Below are 19,886 nucleotides of genomic sequence, written 5' to 3'. Positions count from 1 at the left end.
ATTCTGGCTTCTTTCCAAGTCGACAAATGTAAATGTCAGTCCTGTTTAATTAAATCCTTGTCACATCACAGTGTTATTATCATCACGATATCCAATCAGACCTTTTGTACCCTCAGGCTCAACTTGGATTACTTAAACATGTACAGCATTCAAAACGATTGACCCTCAACAGATGATTCTCAACAAAACGTTGGAAGAACAATCTGTTTCATTTGTCCAGACAAACTGTTGAATCTACTTACAGCTACTTCACACCTCTATTAATTCAACTCAATTCAACGGGCTTTATTGACAAGGGAAACATGTTTATATTGCCAAAGCAAGTGGAATAGATCATAAACAAAAGTGAAATAAACAATCCCCCCCCCACCCCTCTCCACTTGTTTCAAGGATCCGGTCTTTCCGCAAGCAGCAGGCAGGCAGCAGTGTTCAGTGTTAGTAGGGGAGCGTTGAAGGTGGAGGACTCTCACACACTGTCTGGCTGCAGGGATCTGAGGAAGACTAACTGGGATATAACCAGATTAAACTAACGGTGGGATAGACGTGGGCTAGACCAGGCTACAACCAAGTCAAAGAAACAAACAGGATCTTTTCCATATAGCCTGAGTGTTGTGGCTCTATAACCACAGAAGAGGTGAGTGTTGTCATATTATCTAGAATGCTCATTTTGTTGCGTTGAATCTGAACGTCAGGAATATGGTGCAGATATATATTACATTGTATTCATACTGAACGAACACATTCGGCTGAGATCCAGGTTCCATTGTTTTTGCCAATTAAATGTGTTAACAAAGCCTGTCAAGACACGCCCACACACAGCTTCTGTGGAGCCTGGACAAACCATTCCTAGATTTCGTACTCATTTGAATAATACCTAGCATGCGTTGCAAGTGTTTGTTTCCACATGTATGCTCTTATCTGGAGTGACGTACAGTCGGTGCATTCAACTAAAGTAGGAAAACAACAACATATCACAGTTGTATCAACAGCAACAAAGATCATCTGTAACCGTTACTCAGAATGTTACTGTAGTTAGTCATCTGTGGGTTTATTGTGTATGTTGGATTGTTTTGAAAATCGATGCTGCCGGTTTTAAAGTGTTTGAAAAAGCTAACAGATGTGGATTTCACTGATGAAGAGGTCAGACAATTATTATTGTAATATAACCTTCAATTTATTGAAAGTTCCTGGACTTTTGCAACCCTGCTCCCGTGACAATGCACTCAGAGATGGAAATACTTGGCGCTGTACCAAATAGCACCCAATTCCCTCTGTAGTGAACTACATTCGACCAGGGCCCGTAGGGAATAGGGTGAGATTTGGGACGGATCCCTTGTCTCTCTGTTAGACACAGAACAATGGAAATGGTATGAACACAATATGACATTATAGTGATATAATCAGAGAACAGAAGCAGAGTGTTTGAGAGGGATAGGCATTGGAGTGTCCTGAGGAGGCAAAGCAGTGAAATGTGAAATGTTGGACAGGAATTCTTTGGGCATGCCATCACAAAGACTTCAGGCTGCTGCTAAACCTGCTGCTACTGCTCAACTTATGTCTTGCCATGGGAGAGAGAGAATGAGAGGGAGAGAGAGAGAGGAAGGGAGGGAGGGGGAGAGAGAGAGAGAGGGAGAGGAGAGAGGGAGGGAGAGAGAGCCCAGGGAGAGCCCAGGGAGAGCGAGAGAGACCCTTAAATTGAAAATTGAATTGAAAGAGAGTGAGCGAGGGAGGGAGAGAGGGAAAGACGAGGGGGTGGGGGGGAGCCCAGAGAGAGGGAGAGCAGGAGAGAGAGTGTCAGAGAAAAGGAGAGAGGGAGGGACAGAGGAGAGAGAGAGAGTCCAGAGAGAGGGAGAGCAGGAGAGAGAGAGAGTTTCAGAGAATATGTAAAACAATGTGTTAATGTAATACTTGGACCTTACATAGCAATGTTCTTCTACAGTAGTTCCCAATACTTTTTCTGCCGTCAAAAAGGCACTGCACTTGTTCAGTTGTTGTCTGCATATTGTACCAGGTGAGTACAGGTCTGTTTTTAGCCTTCACTATGTCATTAACAGGTCTACGTCCCAAATAGTAGCCTATTACCTATTTAGTGCACTACTTTTGGCCAGGACCCACAGAGCTCTGATCTAAAGTAGTGTACTATATGGGGAATAGGGTGCCATTTGGGATGCACCCAACGTGTTTTGTTTATTTGGTGATGCTCTGTCACGCTACAGGTGAAGATGCTCCTGGCATTTTATCATCACTGTGTGCGTGTCTGTGTGTGTGTGCGTGCGTGCGTGTGTCTGGTACTGTACGCAAGGTCGTCACGTTTCATACCACTACTGATGGACAGCAGGCTACTGAAGCTGCTCCTCAACTAAAACAATGACACAAATACAATGAGACGTAGCTTCTACCCCTAACCACAGACCTGGGATCAGATTAATCTTTCATCGGGTCAGATTAACAGACAGAAAACATAAATGGGGGGGGGGGGGGGGGGGGGGGTTACACAACATATAAGAGATTCATGAAGCTACTTGTCTGTATTATTGAACACTCAGTCAACAAACAGACACACACAGTTGTTGTTGACTTCTGTACCTTACATCTCCTTTTGTCCTGGCAGTCAATATGCAGGAAGACAGGCACAGACACACCAACACACGCAATTATGAAGACATGTAGGTTAGGCAATTAGTCACACATGTGCGCACACACACACACACACACACACACACACACACACACACACACACACACACACACACACACACACACACACACACACACACACACACACACACACACACACACACACACACACACACACACACACACACACCCACACACGCACATTTTCTGACTTTAGACATTCCACCATAGACAAGATCCAGCAGAATCTTCGCTGCATGAGTACAGTTAGTTTTTGGGGCGATGGGTCTGCTGTACTACTAGGTTTCTGTTTGTCTCGTCATCAGGCACGTCTCTTTCGATGACATAGACTGACCAGGTGAATCTACGTGGAATCTACAATTCCTTAAATCCACTTCAATCAGTGTAGATGAAGGGGAGGAGACAGGTTAAAGAAGGATTTTTAAGCCTTGAGACAATTTGATTGAATTGCCTTTGAACGTGGTATGGTAGTAGGTGCCAGGCACACCGGTTTGAGTGTGTCAAGAACTGCAACGCTGCTGGGTTGGGGGGGTGCAACTCAATATTAGGAAGGTGTTCTTAATAGTTTGTACACTCAGTGTATATGGATCTACACAACAAATGGCCTGGGACATGGACTTATGATAAAACATTTTCTGTGTTCATTTTTTTTTTAAATCAACACTGAAAGTGTGGAGTCTGTGAACCCATATAGACACCGGAACAGTGTTAAATTAAAACACTGCTTAGAATAAAGCCTTATTCAAATATTTCCCGGAGTGCCTTGCTTTTCGAGTAAATTGTAGATTTACCACCCTTGACTGTATATGTGGGCAAATGGAATGCATCTCAATATTAGGAAGGTGTTCCTAATGTTTTGTACATTTCACTATTTGCCGAATCAAGGGTCCCAATAACTTCAGCATCCACCGTTGGGATATAAAAGATTTACAGGGAGTGGAGAGGTCACAACTTAACCCGTATCAAAGAGACTGCGGTGACAACACTGGGACTTGCTCCAGTTTCTGAGGCTCTGGATGACACGCACGCACACACACACACACACGCACGCACGCACACACACACACACACACACACACACACACACACACACACACACACACACACACACACACACACACACACACACACACACACACACACACACACACACACACACACACACACACACACACACACACACACACACACACACACACACACACACACACACACAGGACTTTCCCTTGCTGGCCCCTGATGCAGGGTTCTCAGATATTCTCCTTCAGAAGAGAACCACTGGGTGTGTGTGTGGGCGTGCTGGTGTGTGTTTTACATTGCTTCCTGTGCACACACACACACACACACACACACACACACACACACACACACACACACACACACACACACACACACACACACACACACACACACACACACACACACACACACACACACACACACACACACACACATCCCCAGTGGTTAAGAGCCCACACACACAAAGAGTTCCCTGGAGATATGGGAAGCAATAACACTGTGAAGGTCAGGACTGTGGTTCGAGATGGCCCATTTCTCTCACCGTTCCCTAAACTCACCAGTCCGAGGACTGATGTAATACTGTAGTATATGTGTGTGTGTGTTTGTGTGTGTGTGTGTGTGTGTGCCACTGTAGTGTAAACATCTCTGGAGCGGATCTGAAGGGAAGAGAGGGGAGGGTTAGGAAGATATCAAACTTGGGATTGTAAACATGATAGGGGCCAACTAAAACAAAACATTTAAGAATCGTCCTTTGTTCAAAATTACGTCTTATGAGAGAACAGAAAGTTAATTCTTTACTATTTGAACACTGGTTTTGTCAGTTATCTGCTTGAAATATTACAAATGTACATTAATAACTTAAAAGGGGGATACAAAGGGTGATAAAGCGCCCTCGGTTTGCTGTAAATAGTCATAACCACTGTTTCTAATAAACTTCAATGAGTAAAATGGATCAGAGTATACAAAACAAACACTTAGTTACCATCTCCAAAAAACAAACACTTAGTTACCATCTCCAAAACAAACACTTAGTTACCATCTCCAAAACAAACACTTAGTTACCATCTCCAAAACAAACACTTAGATACCATCTCCAAAACAAACACTTAGTTACCATCTCCAAAAAACAAACACTTAGTTACCATCTCCAAAACAAACACTTAGTTACCATCTCCAAAACAAACACTTAGTTACCATCTCCAAAACAAACACTTAGATACCATCTCCAAAACAAACACTTAGTTACCATCTCCAAAACAAACACTTAGTTACCATCTCTAAAACAAACACTTAGTTACCATCTCCAAAACAAACACTTAGTTACCATCTCGAAAACAAACACTTAGATACCATCTCTAAAACAAACACTTAGATACCATCTCTGTAAACAAACACTTAGTTACCATCTCCAAAACAAACACTTAGATAGCATCTCTAAAACAAACACTTAGTTACCATCTCCAAAACAAACACTTAGTTACCATCTCTAAAACAAACACTTAGTTACCATCTCCAAAACAAACACTTAGTTACCATCTCTAAAACAAACACTTAGATACCATCTCCAAAACAAACACTTAGTTACCATCTCTAAAATAAACACTTAGATACCATCTCTGTAAACAAACACTTAGTTACCATATCCAAAACAAACACTTAGGTACCATCTCTAAAACAAACACTTAGATACCATCTCTGTAAACATCAACTGGGAAAACCACTTGGAAAATAATTCCAGAATTCTTTAAACCCATTTTACTGTTGTGGAATTGGGTACCATTTAGGATGGATCCTCTGTCTCCAATAGCTTCCCCGTTCCTCCTGCATCTGGATTAGAGAGAGGAGAGACCTAATAAAAGAGCAGAGGGTGAAGGGTAGACGTGGTCTGGCTTTTACCCTATGGTATCCTGTTCACTATATAATGCACTACTGTTGACCATCAGAGCCTTATGGGCCCTCGTCAAAAGTAGAGCACCATAAAGGGAATAGGGTGCCATTTGGGAAGCATCAAGTTGCATGAAGAATCAGTGTTAGAGGTCAGAGTTCATAAAGTGAACACATGAGATTAACCAGGGGATTAGAGATTCAGCTGTGGCCACAACGCATTTCAACTTCTTCAGATGCACCTGACATCAGGGTTATCATGCTCTCAGATGAGGAGACAAAGTCATGCACGCACACACACACACACACACACACACACACACACACACACACACACACACACACACACACACACACACACACACACACACACACACACACACACACACACACACACACACACACACACACACACACACACACACACACACACACACACACTGATTATACACTTGATATATTCTCTGCTGTTTCATTGACTAGTGTCTTCTCTCTCGTCCATCCTTGTTAACCGTGACATTCCTGTTAATTCATACTTCAGATTCTTTATTGTTAGTCTCTTGCCATATTAGACTGCGTATAAACCTTCTCTGTCAGTACAGACAGTCCCTTCTCTTTCTGTTGAAAGTCTATTCTCTCCATGCGTTCCAAATGACAAACTATTCCCTTTCTAGTCCGCTACTTTTGTACTGCACCATGTAGGAAATAGGGCTCTGATCTAAACTAGTGCACTATATGGGGAATAGGGCTCTGATCTAAACAAGTGCACTATATGGGGAATAGGGCTCTAATCTAAACTAGTGCACTATATGTGGAATAGGGCTCTAATCTAAACTAGTGCACTATATGGGGAATAGGGCTCTAATCTAAACTAGTGTACTATGTAGGGAATAGGGTGCCATGTGGGACGTACATTAGTGTTTGTCTGATTTACCACCACATTGGTTCACAGATATGCACCACAGCACAGACTTTTGCTCAATGTTCAAGTCGTAGTGCTGTTTTATCTGGTCTCAGTCTGATGACCTAGAGGCCGGAGAGGGACTATACCTGACAGGAAAACTGTTCTATCTGGTCTCAGCCTGATGACCTAGAGGCCGGAGAGGGACTATACCTGACAGGAACACTGTTTTATCTGGTCTCAGTCTGATGACCTAGAGGCCAGAGAGGGACTATACCTGACAGGAACACTGTTTTATCTGGTCTCAGTCTGATGACCTAGAGGCCGGAGAGGGACTATACCTGACAGGAACACTGTTTTATCTGGTCTCAGTCTGATGACCTAGAGGCCGGAGAGGGACTATACCTGACAGGAACACTGTTTTATCTGGTCTCAGTCTGATGACCTAGAGGCCGGAGAGGGACTATACCTGACAGGAACACTGTTCTATCTGGTCTCAGCCTGATGACCTAGAGGCCGGAGAGGGACTATACCTGACAGGAACACTGTTCTAGCTGGTCTCAGTCTGATGACCTAGAGGCCGGAGAGGGACTATACCTGACAGGAACACTGTTTTATCTGGTCTCAGTCTGATGACCTAGAGGCCGGAGAGGGACTATACCTGACAGGAACACTGTTTTATCTGGTCTCAGTCTGATGACCTAGAGGCCAGAGAGGGACTATACCTGACAGGAACACTGTTTTATCTGGTCTCAGTCTGATGACCTAGAGGCCGGAGAGGGACTATACCTGACAGGAACACTGTTTTATCTGGTCTCAGTCTGATGACCTAGAGGCCGGAGAGGGACTATACCTGACAGGAACACTGTTTTATCTGGTCTCAGCCTGATGACCTAGAGGCCGGAGAGGGACTATACCTGACAGGAACACTGTTCTATCTGGTCTCAGCCTGATGACCTAGAGGCCGGAGAGGGACTATACCTGACAGGAACACTGTTCTATCTGGTCTCAGTCTGATGACCTAGAGGCCGGAGAGGGACTATACCTGACAGGAACACTGTTTTATCTGGTCTCAGTCTGATGACCTAGAGGCCGGAGAGGGACTATACCTGACAGGAACACTGTTCTATCTGGTCTCAGCCTGATGACCTAGAGGCCGGAGAGGGACTATACCTGACAGGAACACTGTTCTAGCTGGTCTCAGTCTGATGACCTAGAGGCCGGAGAGGGACTATACCTGACAGGAACACTGTTTTATCTGGTCTCAGTCTGATGACCTAGAGGCCGGAGAGGGACTATACCTGACAGGAACACTGTTTTATCTGGTCTCAGTCTGATGACCTAGAGGCCAGAGAGGGACTATACCTGACAGGAACACTGTTCTATCTGGTCTCAGTCTGATGACCTAGAGGCCAGAGAGGGACTATACCTGACAGGAACACTGTTCTATCTGGTCTCAGTCTGATGACCTAGAGGCCAGAGAGGGACTATACCTGACAGGAACACTGTTCTATCTGGTCTCAGTCTGATGACCTAGAGGCCGGAGAGGGACTATACCTGACAGGAACACTGTTTTATCTGGTCTCAGTCTGATGACCTAGAGGCCGGAGAGGGACTATACCTGACAGGAACACTGTTCTATCTGGTCTCAGTCTGATGACCTAGAGGCCAGAGAGGGACTATACCTGACAGGGATACTGTTTTATCTGGTCTTAGCCTGATGATTGGACTTCAAAAGCACGTGTCTTCTCCAAAGTAGCTACTCGCTTTAAACGTCGATCACACTGCATCACAGGAAACAAAAAAAACAAAACATGTTAATAACTGCTGTGATGTCATTTCCTTGATACGGAGAGAGGAGAGTTAATGGTGATTATAGACTTTAGGGTGATACGATCTCCTAATTGGAGAAGAAAAACAATCAACCCTTACCAGTACACTGAAAGGTAATGATCTACCCCGTGTTTCAATAGATTAATAAGTACTTTGATTATCCCCAGAGGAGATTCATAATAGCAGCAGACAGAAAGACACAAATACTGAGAGAGAACAAAAAACGAAATACAAAGCGAGGAGCCATGTGGACATAAAACATATGACCTATAATTTCAGATTAGGCTGCACTTTCCTCCTGGTCCTTATGTGAAAACAACATCTCACACATGATCCGTCAGCTGACTCTCTCTCATGCCATAGTCCTGATCTGAAGAGTAACATAACATTCCTCTCACACTTCTTCAGGGTGAGAGAGCAGTGACCCTTATTATCTTGACCTTAGATCTTCAAAACGTATCTGATCGTCAGGATCGGTGCAAGGGCATTATGTCATCACTACCTTAAAGACATCCAAAGACCATCAAATTCTCCAGCATACTTTCTCTTGAGTTAGTCAAATCAAATCAACGTTTATTTGTCACGTGTGCCGAATACAACAGTGAAATGCTTACTTACAGGCCCTGACCAACAGTGCAATTTTTAAATAAAAAATAGGTATTAGGTGAACAATAGATTAGGAAATAATAAAACAACAGTAAAAAGACAGTGAAAAATAACAGCAGCGAGGCTATATACAGTAGTGAGACTATATACAGTAGAGAGGCTATATACAGTAGTGAGGCTATATACAGTAGAGAGGCTATATACAGTAGAGAGGCTATATACAGTAGAGAGGCTATATACAGTAGTGAGGCTATATACAGTAGTGAGGCTATATACAGTAGCGAGGCTATATACAGTAGTGAGGCTATATACAGTAGAGAGGCTATATACAGTAGAGAGGCTATATACAGTAGAGAGGCTATATACAGTAGTGAGGCTATATACAGTAGTGAGGCTATATACAGTAGTGAGGCTATATACTGTAGAGAGGCTATATACAGTAGAGAGGCTATATACAGTAGAGAGGCTATATATAGTAGTGAGGTTATATACAGTAGTGAGGCTATATACAGTAGCGAGGCTATATACAGTAGTGAGGCTATATACAGTAGAGAGGCTATATACAGTAGAGAGGCTATATACAGTAGCGAGGCTATATACAGTAGTGAGGCTATATACAGTAGTGAGGCTATATACAGTAGCGAGGTTATATACAGTAGCGAGGCTATATACAGTAGTGAGGCTATATACAGTAGCGAGGTTATATACAGTAGCGAGGCTATATACAGTAGCGAGGCTATATACAGTAGTGAGGCTATATACAGTAGTGAGGCTATATACAGTAGCGAGGTTATATACAGTAGCGAGGCTATATACAGTAGGGAGGTTATATACAGGCACCGGTTAGTCGGGCTGATTGAGGTAGTATGTACATGTTGGTATGGTTAAAGTGACTATGCATTTTTATTAACAGACAGTATCAGCAGCGTAAAGGAGGGGGTGGTGGGTGGCGGGACACAATGCAGATAGTCCGGGTAGCCAATGTGAGGGGCCACCGGTTAGTCAGGCTAATTGAGGAAGTATGTACATGAATGTATAGTTAAAGTGACTATGCATATATGATAAACAGAGGGTAGCAGCAGCGTAAAAGAGGGGTTGGGGGGCACAATGCAAATAGTCCGGGTAGCCATTTGATTAACTATTCAGGAGTATTATGGCTTGGGGGTAAAAGCTGTTGAGAAGCCTTTTGGTCCTAGACTTTGCGATCCAGTACAGCTTGCCATGCGGTAGTAGAGAGACCAGTCTATGACTAGGGTGGCTGGGTACTTTGACAAGTTTTAGGGCCTTCCTCTGACACCACCTGGTGTGGAGGTCCTGGATGGTAGGCAGCTTACCCCTAGTGATGTACTGGGTCGTACGCACTACCCTATGCAGTGCCTTGCGGTTTGAGGCCGAGCAGTTGCCGTACCAGGCAGTGATGCAACCAGTCAGGATGCTCTCGATGTTGCAGCTGTAGAACCTTTTGAGGATCTGAGGACCCATGCCAAATCTTTTTAGTTTCCTGAGGGGAAATAGGTTTTGTCGTGCCCTCTTCACGACTGTCTTGGTATGTTTGGACCATTATAGTTTGTTGGTGATGTAGACAGCAAGGAACTTGAAGCTCTCAACCTGCTCCACTACAGCCCCGTCGATGAGAATGGGGGCGTGCTTGGTCCTCCTTTTCCTGTAGTCCACAATCATCTCCTTAGTCTTGGTTACATTGAGGGATAGGCTGTTATTCTGGCACCACCCGGCCAGGTCTCTGGCCTCCTCCCTATAGGCTGTCTTGTAGTTGTCGGTGATCTGGCCTACCACTGTTGTGTCAGCTGCACGCTTAATGATGGTGTTGGAGTCGTGCCTGGCCACGCAGTCGTGTGTGAACAGGGAGCACAGGAAGGGACTGAGCACGCACCCCTGGGGAGCTCCAGTGTTGAGAATCAGTGTGCCAGTTGTGTTGCTACCTACCCTCACCACCTGGGGGCGGCCCGTCAGGAAGTCTAGGATCCAGTTGCAGAGGGATCCTTAGCTTAGTGATGAGCTTTGAGGGTACTATGGTATTGAACACTGCGCTGTAGTCAATGAATAGCATTCTCACGTAGGTGTTCCTTTTGTCCAGGTGGGAAAGGGCAGTGTGGAGTGCAATAGAGATTGTGTCATCTGTGGATCTGTTTGGGCGGTATGTAAATTGGAGTGGGTCTAAGGTTTCTGGGATAATGGTGTTGATGTGAGCCATTACCACCCTTTCAAAGCACTTCATGGCTATGGATGTGAGTGCTACGGGTCTGTAGTAATTTAGGCAGGTTGCCTTTGTGTTCTTGGGCACAGGGACTATGGTGGTCTGCTTGAAACATGTTGGTATTACAGACTCAATCAGGGACATGTTGAAAATGTCAGTGAAGACACCTGCCAGTTGTTCAGCACATGCTCGGAGCACACGTCCTTGTAATTCGTCTGGCCCGCGGCCCTTGTGAATGTTGACCTGTTTAAATGTCTTACTCACGTCGGCTACGGAGAGCGTGATCACACAGTCATCCGGAACAGCTGATGCTCTCATGCATGCCTCAGTGTTGCTTGCCTCGAAGCGAGCATAGAAGGGGTTTAGCTTGTCTGGTAGGCTTGTGTCACTGGGCAGCTCGCAGCTGTGCTTCCCTGTGTAGTCTGTAATCGTTTGCAAGCCCTGCCACATAAGACAAGCGTTGGAGCCGGTGTTTTACAATTCAATCTTAGCCCTGTATTGGTATTTGCCTGGTTGATGGTTCGTCGGAGGGCATAGCAGGATTTCCTATGACCTTCCGGGTTAGAGTCCCACACCTTGAAAGCGGCAGCTCTACCCTTTAGCTCAGTACGAATGTTGCCTGTAATCCATGGCTACTGGTTGGAGTATGTACGTACAGTCTCTGTGGGGACGACGTCCTCAATGCACTTATTGATAAAGCCAGTGACTGATGTGGTGTACTCCTAAATGCGATCTGAAGAATCCCGGAACATGTTCCAGTCTGTGATAGCAAAACAGTCCTGTAGTTTAGCATCTGCTTAATCTGACCACTTTTTATAGACCGAGTCACTGGTGCTTCCTGCTTTAGGAATCAGGAGGATGGAATTGTGGTCAGATTTACCAAATGGAGGGTGAGGGAGAGCTTTGTACACGTCTCTGTGTGTGGAGTAAAGGTGATCTAGAATTTTTTTCCCTCTGGTTGCGCATTTAACATGTTGATAGAGATTAGGTAGAACTGATTTAAGTTTCCTTGCATTAAAGTCTCCGGCCACTAGGAGCGCAGCCTCTGGGTGAGCGGTTTCCTGTTTGCTTATTTCCTTATACAGCTGACTGAGTGCGGTCTTAGTGCCAGCATCTGTCTGTGGTGGTAAATAAACAGCCACGAAAAGTATAGCTGAAAACTCTCTTGACAAATAGTGTGGTCTACAGTTTATCACAATATACTCTACTTCAGGCGAGAAACATCTAGAGACTTCCTCAGATTTCGTGCACCAGCTGTTGTTTACAAATATGCACAGACCGCCCCCCCCTTGTCTTACCGGAGTGTACTGTTCTATCTAGCCGGTGCAGAGTATATCCTGCTAGCTGAATATCCATGTCGTCATTCTGCCACGATTCCGTGAAACATAAGATGTTACAGTTTTTGATGTCATGTTGGAAGGATTTTCGTGATCGTACCTCGTCTAATTTATTGTCCAATGATTGTACGTTGGTGAGTAATATTGACGGTATCGGCAGCTTTCCCACTCGCCTTCCGCGGATCCTTACGAGTCACCCCGCTCTGTGTCCTCTGTACCTGCGTCTCTTTCTCTTGCCAATAACGAGGATGTTGGCCTTGTCGGCTGTTAGCAGTATATACCGTGCTTCCTGCTTGTTTAAGAAAAAATATTAATCTGATCCGAGGTGAGTGATCGCTGTCCTGATATCCAGAAGCTCTTTTTTGCCGTAAGATACGGTGGCAGAAACATGATGTACAAAATAATTTACAAATAATGTGAAGAAAAACACATAATAGCACAATTGTTTAGTCGCCTGTAAAACGGCTTCCATTTCTTCCAGCGCCATTTTAATGGATCTCCATTAGCTGCTGTGTCTAATGTGTGAAATTAGTTAGTGAAATTAGTTAGTCTCATGTGTGAAATTAATTAGTCTGTGTTAAATTAATTAGTCTAATGTGTAAAAAAAAAAAAAAATGTTTTGTGTGTTGTTTTTTACACTGATTAACAGTTTTTAGAGTCTGTCTCCATCTCAAATTGCACCCTATTCCCTACATAGTGCACTACTTTTGTTCAGAGCCCTGGTGAAATATATATTGTAGGTAGTAGGGTGACATTTGAGACGCACCCTGTTGTTGTCATAATGAGGTGTCATCACCATCCTAGACATTTGGTTTATCCCACAAATACATTACAGCAGCAGGGCAAACCACTCTGTTTCCAGAGACACTGCGTCCTTCCCCACCTTGGCCCGTCATGTAGTAACCACTCTCCTAGAGATAGAGAACCATTCATAGTAAAACTAGAGTGCAAAAAACAACCAGTAACAACATCTATGGGTGGATCTCAATTGTATTTCCTTGATTCATTGCATCCTCTCTCCTCACTAGTTACCACAGCCACAAAGTCAAAATTGTCTATATTGTAAAAATTCATGAAAACTAAAAGTTGGTGTTAGCTATAAGGTTAGCAGTGTGGTTAAGGTTAGGGTAGGTTTAAAATCAGATTTTGAAGAAGAGACGTTTTAGAAATAGGTGGGGTTTAGCCATAATGACTTTGTGGCTGTGGTAACTAGTGATGACCATTCCTCACCTTATGAGCTCAATCACTTCCTGATCATGACTGATGTCACTTCCTGTTCCCTGTTTCCTGAAGATGAAAGTGCGTGGTGGGCCTCCACCCTCTTCCCTGTGTGCGTGGGTGGTGCTGCTTTTTTTGGTGGAGTCAGGTGAACCCTACCGGACCCCATACGACCAGGAACAAGACCAGAACAGAGACAGGGACAGAGAGAGGACAGACTCCAGGCTAGACACCAGGACAGACACCAGGCTAGACACCTGGGCAGACTCCAGGCTAGACTCCAGGACAGACACCAGGACAGACACCAGGGACTACCAGAGAGATGCCAGGCCAGACACCAGGCCAGACACCTGGGACTACCACAGAGATGCCAGGCCAGACACCAGGACAGACTCCAGGGACTACCAGAGAGATGCCAGGCCAGACACCAGGCCAGACACCTGGGACTACCACAGAGATGCCAGGCCAGACACCAGGCCAGACACCTGGGACTACCACAGAGATGCCAGGTATTACTGCTATACAACATACTACCTAATAATACCTCTCCAAGTGGCATCCTATTCCCTATATAGTGCACTACTTTTGACCAGGGTCCCTATATGGTGCGCTACTCTTGGCCCTGGTCAAAAGTGATGCACTAAATAGGGAGTTGGGGTGCCATTTGGTGTTGTGTCCGTTGACATTGTTTTCTCTGCTAGTGAGGTGAGGGGTAAAGAGTGTCAGCGGTGCTGTGACCCTGGAGAGGAGGTCCGTACTCAGTCTGCCAACCCCCAGTACCCACAACACTACCCACAGTACCAGGCGGTGCCACAGATCAACATAACCATCCTCAAAGGTAGGTGGTGCCACAGATACTACTACGTAGCCAATGGGTCTGAAGTTTGCGTTGGATCAACGTCTCGAATACTTTACCTATTTTTGACACAATTGGCCGAAAATGCTCAATCACCTTTCAAACCAGCATATTGTGATTTACAAGTCTGATGTGACCCATAAGTGATGATTTTCAGACCACCATTTTGAGGATCACTATGCCATAACTGGCCATAAAAGGTTTTATGTCTAATTCAAACACTAAGGCAGTTATTTGGTGAAGACTTCAGCAGTGAGAGTTATTGAATGCAACAATAATGTCTCTGTCACTGACAAACATAATCATGCGTGAGTATCTCTCACATGACTTCAAAAAGCATGCTGGGAAATATGCAGTTTTAAAACAACACCCCCTCCAAAATAATGTAACACTACCAGTTATTCCCTAACACTAAAAAAGTATAATGGCATCAACTCTAATAAAGTGTTCATTTAAGTTGAAATTTACAGCACCCATGGTGTTAGGGACCAACACTCTAGGGGTGTTAGTTTGTCAACACTGTGAAAAGTGTTAGTTTAACACATTTTTTTTTCGGTGGGTCACATATACACACTAAGGAATTGTTACTTTTTACTCTATTTGTCTTAAAATTCTGATCTCAAATCTGTCAAGTGCATTCCAAATGGTACACTATGTGGGTAACAGGGTGCTATTTGGGACTCAGACTGTGTCTAGCGGGATAACAATTAGGCGAATAAAGGCTTTGGGCCAAAACTAGTTTTGAAACCAGTGGGTTAGGAGAGGGGATAACAGCTGTGGGTATTTGTATCTGCCACATTGTTATTGCTATGCTAACCAGCGGACCAGTCGGTGTCAGACACAAACACAACAAATAGTTCAACGGATCATAAACACATTTCAAATCCTAATCGTCAGTTATTTGAGTACAGAAACGCGGGGGAAACCATCTTGACCATCCACTGACCTGAGGTCATTTCTATAATTTCTACTTTGTCCTTCTCTAGGTGAGAAGGGGGACAGCGGCCAGCGAGGACCCTACGGTAAATCCGGCAAGTCCGGCCAGTCCGGCCCCCGTGGGCCCAACGGCATCAAGGGCACCAAGGGGATCATGGGGGCCCCGGGTGACCCCTGCAAGGCCCAGTACGCTGCCTTCTCCGTGGGCCGCAAGAAGGCCATCCACTCCAACGACTACTACCAGACCTTAGTGTTCGACACTGAGCTCGTCAACCTCTACGGCCACTTCAACATGTTCACCGGCAAGTTCTACTGCTACGTGCCGGGAATCTACTACTTCAGCCTGAACGTGCACACGTGGAACCAGAAGGAGACGTACGTGCACGTGATGCATAACGAGAGAGAGGTGGTGATCCTGTATGCCCAGTCCAGTGACCGGAGCATCATGCAGAGCCAGGGCCTGATGCTAGAGCTGGAGCAAGAGGACCAGGTGTGGGTCCGGCTGTTCAAAGGAGAGAGGGAGAACGCCATCTTCAGCGATGACTTTGATACCTACATCACCTTCAATGGACACCTTATCAAGCCCAAGAGTGAGGGGTAGGGGTCGGTTGGGACTGTTTCCCAAATGGCACCCTATTAGCTGTATAGTCCACTACATAGGGAACAGGATCCCACTTGGGACGCATTCTGGTGGGGTTGTGGGCTTGTATGATGGACCAGTGTGACGCGAGAAGGAGAACAAAATGTGAAGAAGATTGGTTCCCAGTTCATAGAAGAATATCTTCTTCACGTTCTTATTGGGTCTTTTTATGTGTGTTATAATAACTGTATTTTAATCCAGATATCAAAAGAGATATTGACTTACTTTGAGAAGTAAACCAAGCCACTTGTTAATTTGGCAAAAACATGTTGCACACACAGCCTGATGAAGATTGATGATCGTTTGGAGGTTTTGTCAGGAAACAACCAAACAGGATCAATTCAAGATGGCCACAGTTCAAGATGGCCACAATTCAAGATTACCACAATTCAAGATGGCCACAATTCAAGATGGCCACAATTCAAGAACGCTACAACAACCCACACGGGAAGTAGTGGTGCTGAGGGTGCTGCAGCACCCCCTGATGAATAAAACAATATAATATTAATATAATATAATAAAATAAAAACTGGAATTACACCCCCCCACCAGATGAGTGCTCTAGGCCTTTATTACTCCTGTATGAGATGGGAAAAATACTTGTCAACAGAGCGGAGAAAAATTATCCTCAGGGTAGGGATGTCCCAAGGATCTCAGATAGCAATAATCGTGTTCAAAGTGCCTTGATTGTGTGAAGCACTCTCTTGCAGATATACCATTCTTACAGTACTGTTTCACTTTTGGCCAGTAAATCTTAAAAATGGCACATTGACTCCCTGCAACACTTAGGCTGCGTCCCAAATGGCACCATATTCCCTATTTAGACACTGTTTTTTTTCTGGTAAAAAAACCCTGTATAACGGAATACCGTTACGGTGCTTTTTGGACGCAGAACCTTTATGAATCATGTATTTTGAGTGTATTTTGTGTGATGCAAAGTATTATGATTCGTATCAACTTTGCACCCAGATAAACTGTATGTTGGGTTAAGAGCACTCCTCATAGCTTTCAGATGTAGAGACGATAATAAAAATATTTTTTTGAGTTAGACACAGATTGGACATATTACACTGTAAACACATCCATTTAAATGTCAATATATATTTATTGTCAATTTCAACTTAATAGATCTTTATTGTCCCCAGTGTAAAACTGTTGTATACATAGATATCATAAAACATGTCATAAAATGACCTAGACTAGATAAAGCAACAGGTGCTAAAATGGACTTCATATGAACTAGACAAAGCATGGCATATCTGTACATTCACTCACATAGTTGCATTCTGGTTGTTTGGTGCCTGTGGACATTCAAACCTTGTAAGCAAACTGTATCTGTAGGTTTATGTTATTGTACTAGGGTGGGGTTGTCCTTCTTTGAAATATGAAATGAAAAACCCAGAACTAATATTGACAATGGAAGCATCCCAAATGGCACCCTATTCCTTGGGCAGTTACTTCTGACCAGAGCTCTATGGGCCGTGGTAAAAAGTAGTGCACTACATAGGGAATAGGGTGCCATTTAGGGCGCGGTGACAATATTCTTTCATAGTGGATTTAACCTACCATGTATAATACAACAATAGGACCAGCTATACTGAACGTGAGCTGCAAAACCCGCCGCATAATTACATGTGGAGCTTTTACTTTTTAAATGGTGTTCGGGTAAAAGAAACAATCCATACAGTATATATTGTATTGTATTTTGCAAATTGTTTGAAATATAATTATGTGCTTTTTTTTATTGTTAAATATTATAATGTCAAGTGTAACACCAGTGGTGAAAAAAATATATACCAAAATCATATCAAGTTCGACATAAAAATGATTTTTTTTGTTGTTGCCACAAGCCAGTATTCACTTTCCATGAAACCTCAAGTCATTTAGTATGTCAAGGATGGTTTCCCAATATTCTGTTTATACAAGTTGATGACAGCCAATCAGATGAAGAAGTCCCTAGAGCTCACTATTAGCCCCCAAGGTCAGGGCCCCATTCCAAACCAAACCCTCACACCCTATCCCTGGGTCCTATTTGGGCCTTGTTACAAAACCAAACCATCACACCCTATCCCTGGGTCCTAGTTGGGCCTTGTTACAAAACCAAACCATCACACCCTATCCCTGGGTCCTACTTGACTTCCCCTCATGGCTTTTGAATGACAGGTCATTGTCAGTCAAATAATTTATACTGAACAAAAATATAAACGTAGCATGCAACAATTTAAAATATTTTCCTGAGTTACAGTTCATGTAAGGAAATCGGTCAATTTAAATAAATGTATTAGGCCCTAATCTATGGATTTCACATGACTGGGCAGAGGTGCAGCCATGGGTGGGCCTGGGAGGGCTTAGGCCCACCCACTTGGGAGCCAGGCCCAGCCAATCAGAATTCGTTTTTCCCCATAAAAGGGCTTTATTTCAGACAGAAATTACTCCTCAGTTTCATCAGCTGTCCAGGTGGCTGGTCTCAGGTGAAGAAGCCAGATGTGGAGGTCTTGGGCTGACATGGTTACCCATGGTCTGCGGTTGAGAGGCTGGTGGGACATACTGCCAAATTCTCTAAAATGATGTTTGTTGGCGGCTTATGGTAGAGAACTGAACATGAAATCTCTGGCAACAGCTCTGGCGGACATTCCTGCAGTCAGCACGCTCCCTCAAAACTTGAGACATCTGCAGCATTGTGTTGTGTGACAAAACTGCACATTTTAGAGTGGCCTTTTTATTGTCCCCAGCACAAGGTGCATCTGTGTAATGATCATGCTGATTAATCATCTTCTTGATATGCCACACCTGTCAGGAGGATGGATTATCTTGAAAAATGATAAAAAAAATCACTAACAGGGATGTAAACAAATTTGTGCACACAATTTGAGAGACATACGCTTTTTGTGCATATGGAAAATGTTTTATTTCAGCTCATGAAAGACGGAACACTTTACATGTTAAGTTTATATTTTGTTCAGTATAAGTGAAACTCCAGTTTCTAATGAATTAGTTCACTTATTTTTCTGGACAAGTAACAGGGTCCAGACAAAGTCATCCAACCCTTTTCGATGAGCTAAAATGGAAGTAAAAAAGGATGTGGAGAGGAAGGCCAGGAAATACTTACCCAAAACCAGAAATGACAGGAAACTGTTTTAGTGCATGCAGATGTACGTATTTGATATACTGTCAGTGAAAGCTGTCTACTGTTGACTTTCTTTTAATTGAACCTTTATTCATTCATGCGAGTCAATTAAGAACAAAATCTTATTTACAATGACGACCGGGCAGCCACTACAGTATGGATTGTTTGAAAGTAGTTTTGATATATAAAGATTAAACTGAGAATGTATATGGTTCATATTCATTAAAAATACAAATATAAAATGCTCTGTTGTTTGTTTGAGTGACAGGGAGGTTGAGAGAATACATGAGAGAAATGGTATCCTTGCATGCTTATTTAGGCGTGTGTGTGTGTGTGTGTGTGTGTGTGTGTGTGTGTGTGTGTGTGTGTGTGTGTGTGTGTGTGTGTGTGTGTGTGTGTGTGTGTGTGTGTGTGTGTGTGTGTGTGTGTGTGTGTGTGTGTGTGTGTGTGTGTGAGCCTGTATTGTATCGGGTGTGTCTCTAGTTCCTCTGGGTATTTGATGGTGTGTACCTGCCAAGCTCTTTCAGTGGACACAGTGGAATGTGCTGGGTAGATCAGAATGCTCCAACCCAGACCCAACCTAGAGACGGAGACAGCAAATATTATGCCTCTGTCTTTCTTTCTGTAGTTACTGTGCTCTCCCTCTGCCTCTCTT

At 43.9% G+C, this 19,886-nt stretch overlaps 1 protein-coding gene across 1 annotated transcript; it reads left to right on the top strand.

Annotated features, from left to right (window-relative positions):
- Window positions 1-416: 416 nt before the first annotated feature.
- Window positions 417-19,467, top strand: LOC129828638 (complement C1q tumor necrosis factor-related protein 1-like). Its single transcript, XM_055889733.1, has 4 exons — window positions 417-634; window positions 13,748-14,181; window positions 14,374-14,510; window positions 15,515-19,467. Exons 2-4 carry the CDS (start codon window positions 13,748-13,750, stop codon window positions 16,063-16,065), a joined length of 1,122 nt encoding a protein of 373 aa, XP_055745708.1. The 5' UTR covers window positions 417-634; the 3' UTR covers window positions 16,066-19,467.
- The last annotated feature ends 419 nt before the right edge of the window (window positions 19,468-19,886 follow it).

This window comes from Salvelinus fontinalis, chromosome 30 (genome assembly GCF_029448725.1).
Source record: "Salvelinus fontinalis isolate EN_2023a chromosome 30, ASM2944872v1, whole genome shotgun sequence".
NCBI classification, from domain to species: domain Eukaryota; kingdom Metazoa; phylum Chordata; class Actinopteri; order Salmoniformes; family Salmonidae; genus Salvelinus; species Salvelinus fontinalis.
The sequence above is the reverse complement of the archived record's forward strand: the minus strand, read 5'-3'. Positions and strand labels throughout refer to the sequence as shown.

Excerpts from the sequence above, each read along its gene's own strand:
- LOC129828638 (XM_055889733.1), top strand. The coding sequence starts at position 13,748 with ATGAAAGTGCGTGGTGGGCCTCCACCCTCTTCCCTGTGTGCGTGGGTG. Across the intron at positions 14,182-14,373 it reads GACTACCACAGAGATGCCAG|TGAGGTGAGGGGTAAAGAGT; the intron begins GTATTACTGCTA and ends TTTCTCTGCTAG. Across the intron at positions 14,511-15,514 it reads CAACATAACCATCCTCAAAG|GTGAGAAGGGGGACAGCGGC; the intron begins GTAGGTGGTGCC and ends GTCCTTCTCTAG.